The sequence below is a fragment of the Vipera berus genome (assembly GCF_964194415.1).
Source record: "Vipera berus genome assembly, chromosome: 4".
NCBI lineage: Eukaryota > Metazoa > Chordata > Lepidosauria > Squamata > Viperidae > Vipera > Vipera berus.
Window position 1 is genome coordinate 53,426,934 of NC_138206.1, and position 17,411 is coordinate 53,444,344.

General features: G+C 35.4%; 1 protein-coding gene across 5 annotated transcripts in view; it reads left to right on the forward strand.

Moving 5' to 3' along the window:
• The window catches only part of SON (SON DNA and RNA binding protein), a 34,238-nt gene extending 17,190 nt beyond the window's left edge, over positions 1–17,048 (forward strand). Inside the window, exons 6-13 of one of the 5 annotated variants that reach the window (XR_014026429.1) lie at positions 214–357; positions 1,689–1,871; positions 3,412–3,522; positions 4,626–4,742; positions 11,921–12,003; positions 12,498–12,645; positions 14,599–14,667; positions 14,827–14,882. Coding sequence is in view for 1 of the 5 variants with exons in the window: in XM_081327620.1 (XP_081183746.1) it covers positions 214–357; positions 1,689–1,871; positions 3,412–3,522; positions 4,626–4,742; positions 12,498–12,645; positions 14,599–14,667; positions 14,827–14,942; positions 16,223–16,381 (1,047 nt within the window). In the remaining 4 variants the exon portion in view is untranslated. Of the gene's footprint in view, positions 1–213; positions 358–1,688; positions 1,872–3,411; positions 3,523–4,625; positions 4,743–8,399; positions 12,004–12,497; positions 12,647–14,598; positions 14,668–14,826; positions 14,943–16,222 lie in introns of those variants that run through there. The other 4 variants (XM_081327620.1, XR_014026430.1, XR_014026431.1 and 1 more) reach the window with 4 other exon arrangements.
• The last annotated feature ends 363 nt before the right edge of the window (positions 17,049–17,411 follow it).

Sequence of the window (17,411 nt, forward strand, 5' to 3'; positions counted from 1 at the left end):
TTTGCTCTCAGATTTACTAGATCATCTGGCTTCATAACTTTAAATAGTAGTAAGAGTGGGTTCGGTTATGTTTTAGTGGATGTTTGTCCCAAGTCTGTTTTTAACTGTTATCATTGTCATATTTTAGGAAATGCCATTATAGACACTTATTTCCCCAACCCTTTAATCATACTTGTTTCATTAAATACTATATAATGTTAACTTTATTTTCAGAAATGCAAGAAGATTGCCCAAAGCCAGGAAGATGATGTCATTGTGAATAAGCCTCACGTTTCTGATGAAGAAGAGGAGGAACATCCTTTTATCAATCATCCCTTTAAGCTGAATGAGCCGAAGCCTATTTTTTTCAATTTAAGTGTACGTATTGTAAAATCCTTGCAACTGCATTTTGTTTCATTTAAGTACTTTTTACGAAATACTTAACTGACAAAGGGAATTTGCAACTATAATGGTTTGTTATTAATTGCAGAGAAATACTAACGTTAACAATACTTGAAATAAGCATTTGAAGTGGATTTCACCAACATTTGATAAAGCAAAATTAAGTTATAAATGGTGAAAAGATAGAGATTACATTCCTCCCTCCAGGTTACTGAATATTTAGACAACACACAGTAATATGTTTACACTATTGAAACAATAGTGAACATTGGATTTGTTTCATATAATTTATGGAACAATGTTTAGCAAAATGTGAAAGACGAATGATTTCTAATACTCATGTAAGTTCCAGTCTCCCAAAAAATTGTTTTGGAGATTTGGAATTAGATTAAGGGAAATTCTGTTGTAACAATTAAAGCTGCACGTATGAGATGGCATTTCATTTTATGATTTATTAGGTTTACATGATGGTGAGCAGAGTAAAATGAGTTTAGCCAACTCAATTTAAAATACCTTGATGGAAACCTAGAGAAACTGTTTAAGATCTTCTTAGCATCATTTCAAAATCTTTTAAAATGCTTTTTAGTAGAGATTTCAGCAATAGTAAAAGGTAATACAAATTGAAAACAAAAAAAGAAAAATGAATTTTTTATAGAAAATAAAATAGCTAAAAATAAATAGCATAATTAATATGCATTACAGTCTGACCTACCATGATTACTTAAATAAACTATTGCTGTAAATCTTTAGAATGGATCAAAACAAGTGTGCCTTTGCCTACGATGTCTGTTTTCATAACCTGGATGGCAAATACTTGGAGACAACCTTCCCCCTATAATTAATGTTATATGGATTTCCCTTGAGTAGAATTTTTCTCATGAGATAGTTTAATGAAAAAAGAGAAAAGTGGCAGTTTTTGCTTTTACTGGGTTACTGCATCAGAGATTGTTCACAAAGTTGATGGAGAATGAATTCAAATACCACCATTTATTTCACTGCTTTCCACTCTACTTCTGAAACATTTATTTTAAAAAAAACAGTTTTATTTTGCTTTACATCATGGAGTTTGGAATGATGTAACATTATACATATTAGTTAAGATAGTAGTAAATGATAAAAATGTGATTAAAATTATCTGGATTATAAAACGTCAAAGTTGGAAACATGGTTTGTTACTCATTCAGTTTGTTGCACATGTTTTGCCAATGCAGTGCTAGGAATTCACTTCTAATATATGTGTATATGTAGTATGTGTGCTTATAATTGTAAATCTGTTTATTATTTTCTTTCTCTCCCACCTCCCAAAGACTCCTACAATAAAACCAACACCTCCAAAAAATCAGGTAACTCTCACAAAAGAGTTTCCAGTTTCTTCAGGATCTCAACACAGGAAAAAGGAAGCAGATAGTGCATATGGGGAATGGGTTCCAGTTGAGAAGAACAAGGATGAGAACAAGGATGATGTGTTTCCCAATCCAGCCAATTTGGAGGTAAAAACTTGAAAGAGACTGGAGATACTGGCTATAAATCTTCTCATTAAATATATAGACATTAGATTATAATCTAGTGTGCAAGCTGAATAATTCTCAGTTAAGTATAGAACGATACACTGTTTTTAGACTGATTCCCTGCTCCAGTCAAGTTGTCAAACTAATTCTTTTAGTGATACAAATTCCAGAGGAAAGTTGGAATATAAACTTAGTTTTAGAAAATGTGTGCTTTTATAAATAAGAAAAAACAATCATCCCAATGCATATAATTTGACAATTAAAATAAGCTGTATATTATGTTGATAATGTATATGGCTGATTGCAGTATCAGATATTTACACTGGAGTTGGCATTTTTATCCAGGACCTGACATAGCCAGATGTTTGATAGTTTAAAGCAGGGGTGTCAAACTCCTGGCCTGCGGGCTGGATGCATCTTGGTGAAACCACGCCCACCCTATTGCCGGCAATGGGGGAAAAATTGCAACACGTCACGTGACGTTGCGAGTTTGACACCCCTGGTTTAAAGGTATTATTGCAGGATAAAAGGTGTTCAAAGTAAAGTTGCCTATTGCAATTTACTGATGGTTATTTTATCAATGCCGATGGTTTTCAAATAGCACTCTTAGATATTTTGGAATTGCACCTAAGGCAGCTCTTACTAGTGGTACTGCCCATGCCCATCTCGCTAATAGGCGATTCTCGATGGCTTACAACCAAGTAAATGCAACAAGATAAAACATTAAAATTATATTAATATTAAAATTGGCTTAAAATTAAGAAACGTGATAAGGAAGGGAGCAAGATACAGATGGGATGAAGGTGGAGTTAACCACCTGCAGTATGACACACATTCATCGAGGCATCAGGCCAGTTGGCAGAGCCAGGCCACCAAGCCCTTTCAGAAGGCCAAAATGATGGGGGGAAAGATCATCTTGTGGGCACAATGTTCCAGAGGGCAGGAGCCATGACAGAAAAGGTTTTCTCGACCCCGTCAGCCAGAATTCCTTGACCAATGGAATCATGCCCTTTCTGCCAGTGTGGTTGGGGCAGACCAATCCCATTGGGGTGAGATTGTTCCTTAGGTAACCTGGACCCATGTCACAAAGGGCTTTAAAGGTGATAACCAATACCTTGAATTGAAGCAAACTGGCAACTAGTGCCGCTTGCAGAATAGCGGTGTAACTGGGGCCATCCTAGTGGCCTCAAGAACTGTCTGCATTCTCTGCCAGTTATAGTTTTCAAATACCCTTCAAGCATAGCTCCGTGTACTGCATATGGCAGTAGTCCAGATGTAAGATGACAGGGCCCGAGTGAATGAGCACAGGGACTCATAAACCAGGAAAAGGCGAAACTGGTGCACAAGTTGCATTTCCTAGCCCCACACCTGCTTTGTTGTCTCTGTTATTCTGTGTTTACATGTTCTGAACATGTACTAAAAGTGTTATATTGACTTGTAATTAGACAAAAGTGTATTCCTCTGTAGGAGACTATTTACCTAAGTACATAGAGAAAAGATAATATTTTTACCATTTTTTTAGCCTGTGGACATCTCATCAGCATTGAATGAACGGACGATAGCCCAAAAGAGACTTACGGAAAATACATTTGATCTGGAGGCAATGTGCTTGTTAAATCGTGCACAAGAACGGGCAAGTTATAGCTTCTTTCTGTCTCCCAGTTTTATTTTGAAAATTTTATAAAAAACAGGAATGTAAAATTTTATCAGTTTCACATATTTCTGGCAGTATTAATTTCAACTTTTAAGTTTCTTTAAAGCTATGTTCTTTACATGTTCCCATACATACATAGACATTGAATTGTTTCCTTAGGATGAGTAATAAGCAAAACACAAGAGAAAAAAAATTAGTAAGCAAAATTGAAAAGAAATGAAGTCTAATTTATATCTACATCTTTTTCTGTACCTCTCCATGCCTTTTGCAAACCCTTTTCTTTCACCATATAAATATACTGATTCATAATTGCTTTTGTCTTTAAACTTCTCACTTTTCTGAGGATCTTACTGAATCCTAATTTCCTTGATCTCCTCCTTCCCAATTCTTGCTTGCTTGTTTGTACTGCATTTTTATACGTTATTTCTACATGACCAAATCACCTATATCTCTCTTATACTGTTCAGTCAGTTGTGAATTCAATCCATATGGACATGCTATTCATTCTTAACCCTATATCTTTTTTTGCTATACAAACTTCTTAAGTAACACATTCCCACTGCATTCAACTTTTATGTTTCTCCTGATACACCAAACTCTTAACTTCTGATTAATTAAGATTAATATGCAGCCAATTTCACTTCATTGTATTCATTCTTTGCAGCAAGATTCATACAATCCACTACCTTTCTGCCCATGTTTATACATTTTAAAATTTCACTCCATTTTTCCCTCCATTAAGGGTCTCAAGTTTCAACGAGCCAGAAATCTTGCTGATTGATAGGGGATCAAGTACTTATTTCACTCATTAAAATGAAGATCAATTTATAACTTTTTTGAAATGCGTTTTTCTGGATTGTTTTTTTGTTATTGTTATTCATTCTATCACTGTTAAAATAAACCCACCATTAAAATGATAAACTGATCATTTCTTTGTCAGTGCCAAATGTACAAAATCAGCAGAGGATCAAATACTTTGTTCCCTCACTGTAGCTAGAGGCACAACAAGGAAGTTATTTTGATATATATACTTAATGTCTGGAAATATTTTAATGAATTATTACGCTCCTTTCTAATTGCAGATTGATGCCTGGGCTGAGCTGAATTCTATACCAGGCCATTTTACGGGCACTACTGGAGCACAGGTCTTGACTTCTGAACAGTTATCCAACAGCGGTCCCCAAGCCTGGGTTAAAAAGGTAGATGATATTCAGACAGATGAGTCCAAATGTCACATTTTAAATTCCTTTGAAATCACTGGAAGAAGTGATACTGATGCTCTTAGGACATTAGTAACATCCTAAAATATATGCAGAAAAATCAATTAAAAACATTTCTTTTTGCGTGTTCTGTCACGATGTGTTTTGGATTCTGTATTTACCTTGCTTTGATAGTCGGACTTTAGAAACTGGGAGACTGATGTGCTCACCTCTTCAGAAATAACTGTTTTCATTTCTCTCCTAAGGCTACTGTTATTTTGTGTTGAAACTGTCTTGAAATGTGGTTCCAATTCTATGGGCTTTTCTATTAGTTTTAAGTCTTGACGCTGATTTCAGTACAATTTGGATAGGAACTCACTTAATGGTCAATATATATGGCTGTAAAAATCCACTTGCTTGTTTCTGTTGTGTACATCTTTGAAAGGGGAGAATTAGAAGTTTGCCTAACTCTGGCCTGAGCTAATAGCATTCTTGGCTCTTAGGAGAAGATTCTAGGATTTTCGAGTCTGCAAGGGCAACATTAAGAAGTTACTATCATTATCATTATTAAATCCTAAGAACAATGGCCCATACTTGATGGGGACATCAGTAGGAGACAAGTCAATGAAAGTAGACAGGTAGTCTTTGCAAATTGAGGGAAGGTTTTTTTTTTCTTTGTCTGCAAAATATGTTTGTGCATATTAATAGGGCAGTGGCAGAGCAAACACACATTTATTTGCATTTATTTGTTGTTCAGAAATAATGCAACGATAATGAAAATAAAGACCGTTTGGATAGTTTTCGCAGTTGAGTTTTTATAAGACTGATCCTGACCCACTCTTGGAGCCTATGTTATGTCTGCTGTTTCTATAGCTGAAATCATAAAGGTGCTTTTAAGTTTGTAGGAACTATACTTTGAGAATTTACAGTTTTGGAAAGTTTAAAAGACCCTTCTATAGTGGGATTGTACGCTTGGCAAGTACATTTTTACAGTCTGAAGAAACAATTCTTTATATATTCGTCATGCTCACGGATCTATCAATTAAGTTTATGGTTGTCTAATTCTGATTGGCTTTTTTCAAAGCCCTGTTAGTTGGAGCCTGCTTGTTTTCAAACGCATTGTGGTTGAATCAGTGCATTTGGATACAGCAACTAGAGTTTTTATATTTGTGTTTTGTTGATAAAATGTATTATACACTTTTACAGTTTTGTAATTAAAGTATAAGGGAAATACTGTAAATACGCTATATGTAAATATTTCCTCATGAAAGGGTTTTTTCTCTATGAAATAAAAGTGGAGAATTGTTGGTAATTATTAACATACAGCAGCCATTTTAACAAAAAATTCACTGAAGCTTCCATTATATGCTTGGTATTCAGCACCCATGTACAGTTCACAAAAAAGGCCATCCTTTCTGTAATTTAATTGGCAGAGTATCTAATTTTAGTACATGCTAATTTTAATGAAATCTGAAAAAAAAATGGAGAAATCTTGAATCAGGATGTCCCAGAAGATTTATAACTCCCTCCCCCCTTGTTTTTCACTTTTCACAAGATGCCTGAGTGACACATCTAGGGGCATATCTTTTTTTTTTTAAGCAATGGCAATTTTGTAACTACTTTATTAGCTCTTCCCAGATTGTTGACTGGCTGAGGACTGCTCATAGCCACTCTTCACAGAGGGTTGAAGCTTTGAAATTAATGTATGTAGAGTACGTATATGTAGCTGGTACTGCTTCTGTTTTTTAGGATTCTAATATAGGAGAAATTGTCTATTAATATTCTTAACTCAAGCATTTTGTTCAGGTCTCTTATATCTATAATAATCTTTATATTGTATGCTTTAGATTACAAATCTTTTTTAATATAGTTAGAGGAATCACATACAATATTGCTTTTTTCCTTCACCTCCTATAAGTCTCAGGCAATTATTCACTACTTGAGTAGAATAGTTATTGGAGGCCTGGAACATAGAGTAGTTAGCATGTTTACTCGTAATTTTTTATAAAAAGTGTTTGCTGAATGTACAAATATATGGAGATGAAGCTCTTGCAGTTCTGTTTGTGAATTGATGTAGTTTGCATTGTGTGATTTCTATCACCTTTGGCATGAGGATAGTTGGGTAGAAGATTTCTGGGTGATTTGTGAGATTAGACTGTTGAGCTTTTTAACTGTCTGGTATTGTATGTCTCCACATTTTCACCCAAATTTAGAGGGCTATGTATATAAAAAATTACTCTATGTTATTGGAGCTGTCTCCTTGTAAGAATGATGATTTTTCCAATGAATAGGCAAACCAAAAGCACCTTGAAGCAGTAATTTTTAGATTTTGTTGAGTGTGTAATATCCCTAAATACTCTTCATGTGAGAGTTTTCGATTGTATTCCCAGAAAAATGTTGGTTTCTTGAATGAAGTTTGAACAAAGTAAGAAAGATAGAAAAATCTATACAAAATGTTATATATAGCCTATATGCTTACAGAATTCCTGAATGAGAAGGCTTTCTTACACCATTAAAATTCAGTTGCCATGATAAGCATTCTTTCTTGCAAATAAGACCATTTACGCTCAATAGGACTTGAATGTTGCATATGATCGGGCTGTTAATTTCTTTGCAAGTGAAATCGTATGAAAAACAAATTAATTCACATTATTACACATAATAAATATCCACCATTTTCTTAAAAGAACAGTCATTGGATCTGTCAGTTGACTGGTGAATTATTGGTGATTTATTTTTTTTAGAAATGGAATGTTAAGTCTATACTATATCAAGCGTTTTTAAAAACTTACATTGAAATTTAACTATCACTGAAAGACAAGAGAAAGATACACCGAAGGTTATGTTTGTTAATGTGCTTTATGTTGTAGCAAGCAAGCCACTTTTAAAAAAGCAATTTGTGTTTTTATTTGCTTGAATTTTAAGCAATGTAATATAAAATGTTTGGGTATTAGGGTTTTTTGATATTTTTAAAGAAAGAACAACTTTAGTCTGTTTGCATTATCATCAATGATGTAATCAGTTCACAAATACAAAAATATTAAATTCTTTACAGTACATGTGCAACACATTTCTTTTTAGGCTTACTCTATTTATTTGCTGTTTGAATCACATATATGGTGATTTTTTGAAGAGGATATTAAATATTAGGCCAAAATTGAAAGAAAACAATACTGATTGTCCAGTAGAGATTGGTATCTCGAACAGAAGTACGTGTTCCACAATATTTTTCAGATTTACTCAATAAGAAGAAAGAGTGTTTAGGAGCACAGCCGTAATAACGTATTAAACTAAATCTTGCTTGATTTTCAGACAGCGCCACATATATTACTATTTTAGTTTATAATGGTAAACAAATGCACGTTGTCAGTCATTTCCTACTCCAAAGAGAAAAGTCAGGATACAAAAAGTTAACAGTTTACTTTTTTTCCTGTACTTTCCCACCAGCCAAGAAAACGATAAGACTGTTCTTGTGAAGGCAAATGGGATCAGCATGATAGATCTAGGGGAACTGGTAGCGATGGGTGTTTTAAAGGAATTATTACTAGGTTGAGTTAAGTTGAATAAAGCGAGTGTCTGCAAGTTGAGTTCTTTGGCTATTCTGAATGCTGTGCTCTTCTGAAGATTCCCCTGTCCCAGCACTCTGTCCCCCTTCAGGACCTAGATTTCATCTGGAGGGACTGACAGCGCTGATCTTACACGATTGCTGCAATGAACAGGAAGCCCGACCGGGAATTCCCAGGTGAAAAATGTGTAGGAGAAAGCATAGTGCTTCATAATGGTATGCTATAATAATAATAATCTTCCCTTACTTCAGAAATCAGTACCTGCCAATATTAACTCTCTCCTGAAAGCAATGCAAGATCCTCCAACAAAGTAAGCATTTGTGTAATAACAAAACCAATTGGGGAGGGGGCACTTAAGAACAGGATCGATACATATAGATTTTTCAGATTTGCAGAGGTTGGAAAACTGCGGATTTTGGACCTCCTTAGGAGCTTTTAACCAAACGTCTGACCATACCACTATATTAAATCAATATAATAATAAAATGCACTTGTATTTTACCTGCAACTTAAAAGCAGAGAGGATTATAATTAGCGATTTCATCCAAGGGCTAATATGTTCTGTCATGGAAGTGATGATCTGATTTCTGTCGATAATATGCTTCGGAGCAAGGCTTCTTATTTCTATAGAAACATTTTTAGAAGCACGTGATCTGCCTTTCAGCGCTCTGGAAGCATTTTTCAATGGTAGATTCCTGACGTTGTGGACACTGTGGCTACAGAATGCAGATTAGAAAAAATGGATTGTGTGTCCTGAATTCATTTATAAGAATGGAGCTAGATATATTTCCGGTAATTGGAAATTAGAATTTCAGCTCCATTTGCAATTCTTTTTTCTATATTATTGTGGTCCTTTATCATCTTAGTAGCCTTGACATTCTGCATTTCAAATATAATAAAATACTCTGCACACACAAACACACATAGCAGTTTCAGCAGTGAATGTGAGTTTTTATAATACTCAGTTTAGCTGCAATGTCCATATTACTTTTTTCCTTCATTTTATATTGCTCCTTATTTAGCATATTGCTGTTACTTCATAGCTATAAGTATAGGTATAAAGGCACTCCGGCAACTTCACTGTCCCGATCCCCCCATCGTGTTTGTGTCCATTTAGAAGTATAAATCATGAAGACCACTGTCTCTTACATATGGCCATAAGAAATGTTGTTTACTGTGTGTGAGAAATATTGATTTGGTGCAATATTATTTAAATACTTAACATTGGTTTAAGTGAAGTTTCATTTCTAAGTAATTACAAACTTTGCAGAAATAGTCAGTGGCAGACATGGTCTGCTCACTGTAGTCCGTTCTGTGTTTTTCTTATAGGTATTCACCCTTGCACCCAGGATTGGGTCTTGGCGTTCCCATTTGTGTGGGCTTTTCTTGGCATTGAATGAATCTGGTAAATTGTGATTTCTTACCTCTTTCGTTCCTAACTATCCCTGCACCAGTCTGAATATCATTTTTTTTTTCCATTACAGTGGTGTTGAATACTTCCTCTATCAGGCGTTCTTTCTGCTAGGTGCTTTTATTAGATTTCATTTGCTTGTCCTTTAAACTGTAGACCTGTCAGCCTTTTTTTACAGTAAGAAGAAGAAATGGCTTGCCCTAGCTAGTGACAAGAAATTTAGTACTTCACTAAGACTTGTTTAATATAGGGTGATTTAAAGAGTGACAAATGACAAATTGCCGTAGAAGCAATATAGGGTCAGAGCAAAACAAATAATTCAAATTTTAAAAACTTTTACATGTTTCCCATATCATTTGTTGACTTCATAGTTGTGTATTTTAATAATAACCAATCTTGATTTACCGTACCTTTGTACTGGAAAATATATTAATAGTATTGTAGATTTAGTTCCACCATACTGTGAAATAACGTAGTCACAATGTAATGTTATTTCAAGTACTTGTTCAACTTTCGGATAGTGCTTGTTTAGCATTGCAAATAAAATATCAGAGTATTACATATACTTAACAGGCATTTTATTTTAGCCAGTTTTTACTAGCCAAGTGGTTTCCCGAGAAAGATATGTGTAAGCTGGAATAGATAGGCCTTGTTTAAAGCATTTGCAGGGTGTGAGGTCGGAAATAGCTCATACAATTTTCTCATGTAGATGAATCGGAGTGTTTCGTATTTGACATAAACTACTGTTAGATATAGTTTGCAGGGATATAAAGGCTTCTGAGGATAATCCATAATTCATGAATTAAAAAGCCTGGAGTGTTTGACAAGGAGTTGTAATGTGCAATCCAAGAACAACAAAAGAAATATTAAGATTCCCCTTAGAAACCATAAACTTCATTCACTCAGTAAGCGTTGATTCCATTATTTATTTACAGATAAAAAGGATTTTAGGATATTAGACCAAAAACTGTTCTTTTTTTCCACTGGACTTTGGCACATAGATTTTCCTTTGGTTTCTATCGTTGAATTCTGCAACTGGATAACCTGAGAACATAGTATTACAATCAACTCGTTGAGCAATTAGAAAACAGTACTTCTTCAAAAATGTAGTCTACTTCAGTTGTTGTTGCTTTTTTTAAAAAAAAACACCTCCAAGTTATACCTCACCTTTGTAGAAAAAGAAGATTACTTAGGATTGTGCTCACCTGCGTTTCAAAGAAAAGGGCTTCTTTTAATTTTGCCCCTAATAATTAGGACAGAGCCTGATAAAATTGTTGCAGCCTCAGAAAACCTTCTGCGAACAAGAGGTTCCCGGCATTTTTGTGAACTGGATACACATTGGTGATGAAACAGACATTGTTGATGAACATTCTATCATTGCAAAGCAGGTACAAAAGAGGAGTCGGAGCCCTGGGTGACATTGACTGGGGTTTGTATCATACTCTGCATGGTTGCCCTTTTCTAATGAGGTTCGTGGAAAGGAGAGGGCAGGATGAAAATGGAAGTAAGTAAAAAGCCATTCTAGAGGTGTATCAACTCGAAGCAGTTGGTAACTGGCATCAGCTAACATGTTTCTGTGTACACAAACTGCATGGCTTGCACCAGTCAAACTGTTTCTTTCTGTGAGAGGTAATGTCTGCCTCATTTTTAGCCTTCTCTTACATAAGAACACTTTTCCAAAGTAAAAGTTCATTTGCATGGAATACAGACATCTATTTAATTGTATTATCTGGACTGATGTGATACTTGAGGAACTCATGTTACATATGTCATTGGAATACAATACAGTTTGCTTTTTTTAACAGGGATACAGATATCAGTACTGCAGTGTATGTGTGTGCGTGTGTGTGTGCGTGCGTATGTCATAATTTTCTGTGCTGAACAACAAGCCTATTTGCTGTACACTCAGTTCACTTTCAGTGCGTATTTTCAGTCATTGAAACGTAGACTGAAAGCAGAGGGTTTTCTCTCTAGAGTTTGGTATGTTAAGTTTTAAAATTGATGTGCTAACACTACACACACAGACACATAAATATCTGTGTGTACTTATATGTTTGTGTGTGTATATATATATCTATATATCCATACATCTACACAAGCAGTTTGTTGTGTTGGGTCCTTGGGTGTGGGGCAGAAAGAGAGATGATAGTTCACAGAATAGCCTGTGAACTTTCACCCCTCTATATGGAAACTTGTTTCAGGGCCAAATCTGCCTTGTAGCTGCCTTCTTGCCACGGTCAATGCCAGCCCTACTATTCACAACACTGCAGCCATCGAGGCCTAGGTACGTAAACGTTTAAGGAGTTTTTAAAGAACTATAAAGCAGAAAGCATTTTAGCAGAGTTGATATACTCTCACTAATAGTATGATTTTATGGTTTTCAAAACATTTGTCCCGTGCTACTGTTGAACTGTACGGCTAAGCTTTTTTCTTTTAAAGATGCTTCTATCATGCATGAGGAGTTTTGTGAGGGAATTGGTTTTCAAAGGCCCAGATTGTTTCTGAAAATGTAATTGGTAAAGTACTATGTTTTACTCAGTAAGTAGTATATCTATACAAATAGGTTTTGCTTGTTTTAATTATACTTTTAATTTGAAACAATCCATTGGAGTTTTCTAGATGAATGCAAAAGGATATTGCATATACTTTGAAATCTGACTTGAATTGTAACTGAAAAATAAGTTGAAATAAATGAACTCATATTAGAAAGGTCTACAATTTTTTAAAAATGTGTTAAACAAAGGTGTTTTTTTTCCCCTTTTTTCCCCGCTTGGGTAGGATCAGTTTCTCAGAGCTGCCCCTGTTAGTGGAGGAATGGGAGCCCAACTCATGAGAAAGATGGGATGGAGAGAAGGAGAGGGCTTGGGAAAAAACAAAGAAGGAAACAAGGAGCCTATTTTAGTTGATTTTAAAACGGATCGGAAAGGTGAGTGTCCAGTCTACAATTCTAACATGAACAACCAGATGCTCTTTGAAATAATTAATGTCTCGACTGTTTCCTAACTCATCTGGGAGGATTCCATCCAAATTTCTAGGGATAAAGATTTGCCTGGGGAGCACACAGAAAAATATCCTGTCTCTCCTGTCCCCAGATCTTACATTGGGGTAGGAGAACTTCACAATCTCTGGTCCGGGAAACATGAACTAGATGGATTGGCTGAACTCAGTTTGAGAATGTATACATGACAAGACATAAAAAGGGCATGTAGGTGGTGCCTACAACACCATTGGTATGTGAGACCAGGGATTCTTGCCTGCTTGAAGATACACTGCTGCATTTGTATGTGTGAGCTGTGGTGGCACAGTGGTTAGAATGCAGTACTGCAGGGTAATTCTGCCAACTGCCAGCAGTTCGATCTTCACTGGCTCAAGGTTGACTTAGCCTTCCATCCTTCTGAGGTCAGTAAAATGAGGACCCAGATTGTTGGGGGCAATATGCTGACTCTCTAAACTGCTTAGAGAGGGCTGTAAAGCACTATGAAAGTCTTAAGTTCTATTGCTATGATCAGAAACCTAAGATTTCCAGAAATGTTGTAAAATTTTATTTCACAAAAATACTCTCCTAATTTTATGACTACAACACACGCCTAGCGTGAATTTTTTTTTTTGCTTCAAGCAGAACAATCAAAGCACCTTGCTTAACCTCCTGGCCCAAATGCTAATGGGAATATTCAGGTCATTGATTCTTTGCACAAGGCCAACAGAATTGGGGTGATTTGGATTCCAAGCATGTGTTATTCCACAGGACAGGCTCAGCCACAAAGTACAACTTCTAGATCCTGCAAGATAATCCTGTTGAATAGATGGGACTTGAAACATGCAATTTTGCTGCTTCTAGCGGGGAAAGCTAGACAATTGGAGATAGGAAGTCCAACTTTTAACTGGCCCTGAACTGTGTAGGCTTTATAAGTGATGTGGTATGTTATAATCTCAATATTTTATTCATAAAGTAGGTAATACCTTGGTACTCAACTGCATTGAAACTCATCAAATTTGGTACTCAACACATTTTGACGTGAAAGGTTTGCCCCAGTACTCATTGTTTGTTTGGTACTCTATACACAAGCTAGAACTTATCACTGTTGACTCCCTTGTGACTCACTACATTATTCCTTATGGGAAACATTTGTTTGGTACTCATTTTTGGTACTCATCCTGCCTCCCGGAACCAATTAATAATAAGTAGCAAAGTACCACTGTAATTTCATAACTTAATTTTAAAATTTAGGGGATTGTTTTTGTTTTGGCTTGTCATATTTTATTAAAAACTAAAATACTAAATATTCAGATAATATTTTTTGGCTATACATATATACGCATATATACACAAACAGTATTTTGAGCATAAGAGTTTTGGAAGCAGAAGATACATTAAATATACCAGTCATTTTTTGTTAACATTTTTAAAGATTCCAAGAAATAATTGTTGTGATGCCCTTTATTGTAAATCACAGTAACATGTTCTTCATATTTTGAATGTAATAAATGGAACCCTACAGTCTACTATTGTGGTATAGATGTTAACAACCAAATGAATGAAAGTAGATTCCTGAAAAGGAATCTCTTAAGCTACAGGTCATGTAAGAATTCACTATGGGTAATTGTTAATGAATCACAAGCTTAATGGAAATTAAAATGATCTGCATATGAGAAAAAGTGGCAAGACATTGTATTATGATGATATGAGTTTATTGGTTAAACTGCCATGGGTGACGATTGGAAATGGCATTTCTTTTTGCATGTCTTAGTAGCGTTTCTCCATTTACACTTGTCGGTTTAAAAGGTGTGATCCTGATATAAAAGTGTTATTAAATACCAAGTGCATTAGGAAAGAAGTGAGCACACACAACAAATCTTTAATTCTTTTTTTTCCCCCAAGGCTTAGTTGCTGTGGGAGAGAAAACACAAAAGAGACATGGGCCTTTTAGTACAGTGAAAGATCTTTCAGGTAAGACTTGGAGTAATAGATACTTGCTGAGACTCCCAATAGTTGTTCTGGTTAGAGTAAAAAATAGCGGTTTGTATAAAAATACAGCGGTCTTCCTTGTGTTTCAGTTCTAATTACAATGTACCTGGATGATTTTTAAAAATGTTTTTTCTTGTTAAGGCAAACATCCAGTATCAGCTTTGCTGGAAGTCTGTAATAAAAGAAGATGGTCTCCACCTGTATTTGTACTGGTGAATGATAATCGTCCTGAATATCGCAAACATTTCCTCTTTAAGGTAAGTTGTAATTATCATAACATATAAAAATGTTGATTCCTAATTCTGCGAAAGCTAGTTAGAATATTATGTGACTGTTGTGATTCCGTGCCAGCCTGTGATTCCGGCAGCTGAGTCCGGGGGATCAGAGGAGGAGGAGGGGCCTGGGGAACCATCGGAGTCGGAGGAAGGCTCTGATGAGTTACCAGACTTACAAAGTGAGGAAGAACCTGGCCCCTCCACTCATGGTCAAGCTGAAAGCCAGCTGGGCTGGGAGGCAGAGTCAGACTCGAAGGAAGAGCAGCTGGAAGACCCAAGAGACGCTCGGAAACATAGAAGGTCACATGAATAAATCAGAGGGAAGCAATAGGGCGACTCCAGGGGAGAAGGAGAAAGCATTGAGAAGTCACGGCTTGTGGGCTGCCTAACAAAAAGGAAATGTGTGGGCAGGGCTGGTTGCTGGAGGGCACCGTTTGTAAAGAACTTCTGTGTCAAGAGACGAGGGTCTGTTTATGTTACCAGTGAGTTATTTCCTGTTGGCTCATGCTGTTTTGTTTGTGGACAAGATCTGTAACTTCAATAAAAGGGGTTTATTTACCCAGTCTATTGCTAAATTAGGGTTGCCTTGTGAAGTAAGAAGGACATAGTAGGCTGGGATAGAACAGTGTAGTCTACATTTGTAATCTTGAAAGGTAAGATACATTAAGGGGTCCTGTCCCATGGATGGTTCTTTACTTTTGTGATGTTAGAATTCAGTGAGCCCTTTATATTCCCCAATTTGAAAGTATTATTTGTTTACCATTTACTGGATATAGGAAGTAAGTAATCATAATATAGAACAATTACCCAAAGTTACCTCAGCAAGCAAGAAATAATCCTGGGCATCTTATCTTCCCTTTAATTTTTCAAACTAGAATAAAATGAAAAAAGTATACATAGAGATATCAGATAGGTTGAATTTTGCCATCTAAATAGAAAGGTTTTGGTCCAAAGTTTCCTTCCTGACTGAAGACTTCATCAAATGAAAGTCATTCTGCCAGAGAAAAGTCTTGGATTTAACCCTTTGAAAGCATGCTTATTGCTTCAGAACTATTAATTTTTATCTAATTCGTGTGGCCTTAAGCTCCTCTCAAAAATAAATTAGCATTCTCTTTTCTCCCAAAATATGCCAATCATTTGTAGATGACATTTGAATATTGTAAAGAATAGGGTGGCGTTCCCTACTTTTTTTTAAAAAAAAAAAAGGAAAGAAACATATTCAGCTTTGAAAGTATTGTCTTCCTTTCTTTATTCCCTCATAGGTGATGGTCAACGGAGTGGAACATAAACCTAGTTTTGTCAGCCCAAACAAGAAGCATGCTAAAGCCACAGCAGCCACTGTAGCTCTCCAAGCATTGGGACTAGTACCAAAGGAGCTCTTGGCAAACACCACTAACTTCAGGAGTGCCTCACATAACTAAACTGTTGTTTTTAACATTTCAAACATTTCTATTCTGTATAACAGGTATTTCATTCTGCTTTTGTAAATACATCAGCATCTCATTGTAAAAACTGTACAGACACCTTCAGGCTTTTCTTTTGTACCTGCAAAAATATTTAATTCCTTTAGTTATGTATATTATTGATCTCAGTCACGCCACTATTTCTTAAATTACTAAACATCTAATGTGAGTCTGAAAGTATCTGTAATTTGCTTTAATATTTTAGCTTTATCTTCAATATAAATATGGTAGTTTACAGTTTTGTAGTACGATGCAGTTCTCATAGTTTTGGAAAAGTTCATTTATGCTTATTTAAAACTATGTAGTTTTTAAGCCTACATACAACTACTAGATAAGTATTGGACCCAAAAAATCAATAATTTTTGAATCAAAGCAAAATCCAACAACTTTGCTAGATAATGTTATCCATTATTTCTCTATCAGAATGTCTTATGGAAATGATTGTATAAGAACAATGCATGTTTTCGTAAAAGAAACAGGAAATTGTAAATTTCACACACAATACCTGGTGTTGATTATACACATTTGTAGTAAACAAATAATTCAGCGATAATTGGATGAGGATGTATGATGCTATTGTTGTTGTATTCCGCTTGGTCAAATAAAGCTGTATAACTTCATTTTATTTACCAGCCACTTAACAGAATACTATAATGTACATTTTGATCAAATGGAACAAGAGTCACTACTAGTGATCTGCAGTTTTGTTATAATCTGAAATATAAAAACTAAATAATTTAGGCTTTATAATTTAATAGGATTTTTTAAACCTAAAGAATCATATTATTGATGTATTCGGGCTGAGAGCAAGTTGGAATTATTTTCTAGTTGGCCTTTAATTAAAGGTTGATGTTACATGGCAGAAGGTGAAATCATTACTATATTTATCACTATATGTCTATCAAATTAGCTACATGTGAGGATTAGTTTAGATGCTTCATCTCTCCCAAGTAATTCTGAATTAATGTGCAAGAGTTAGTTACTAACA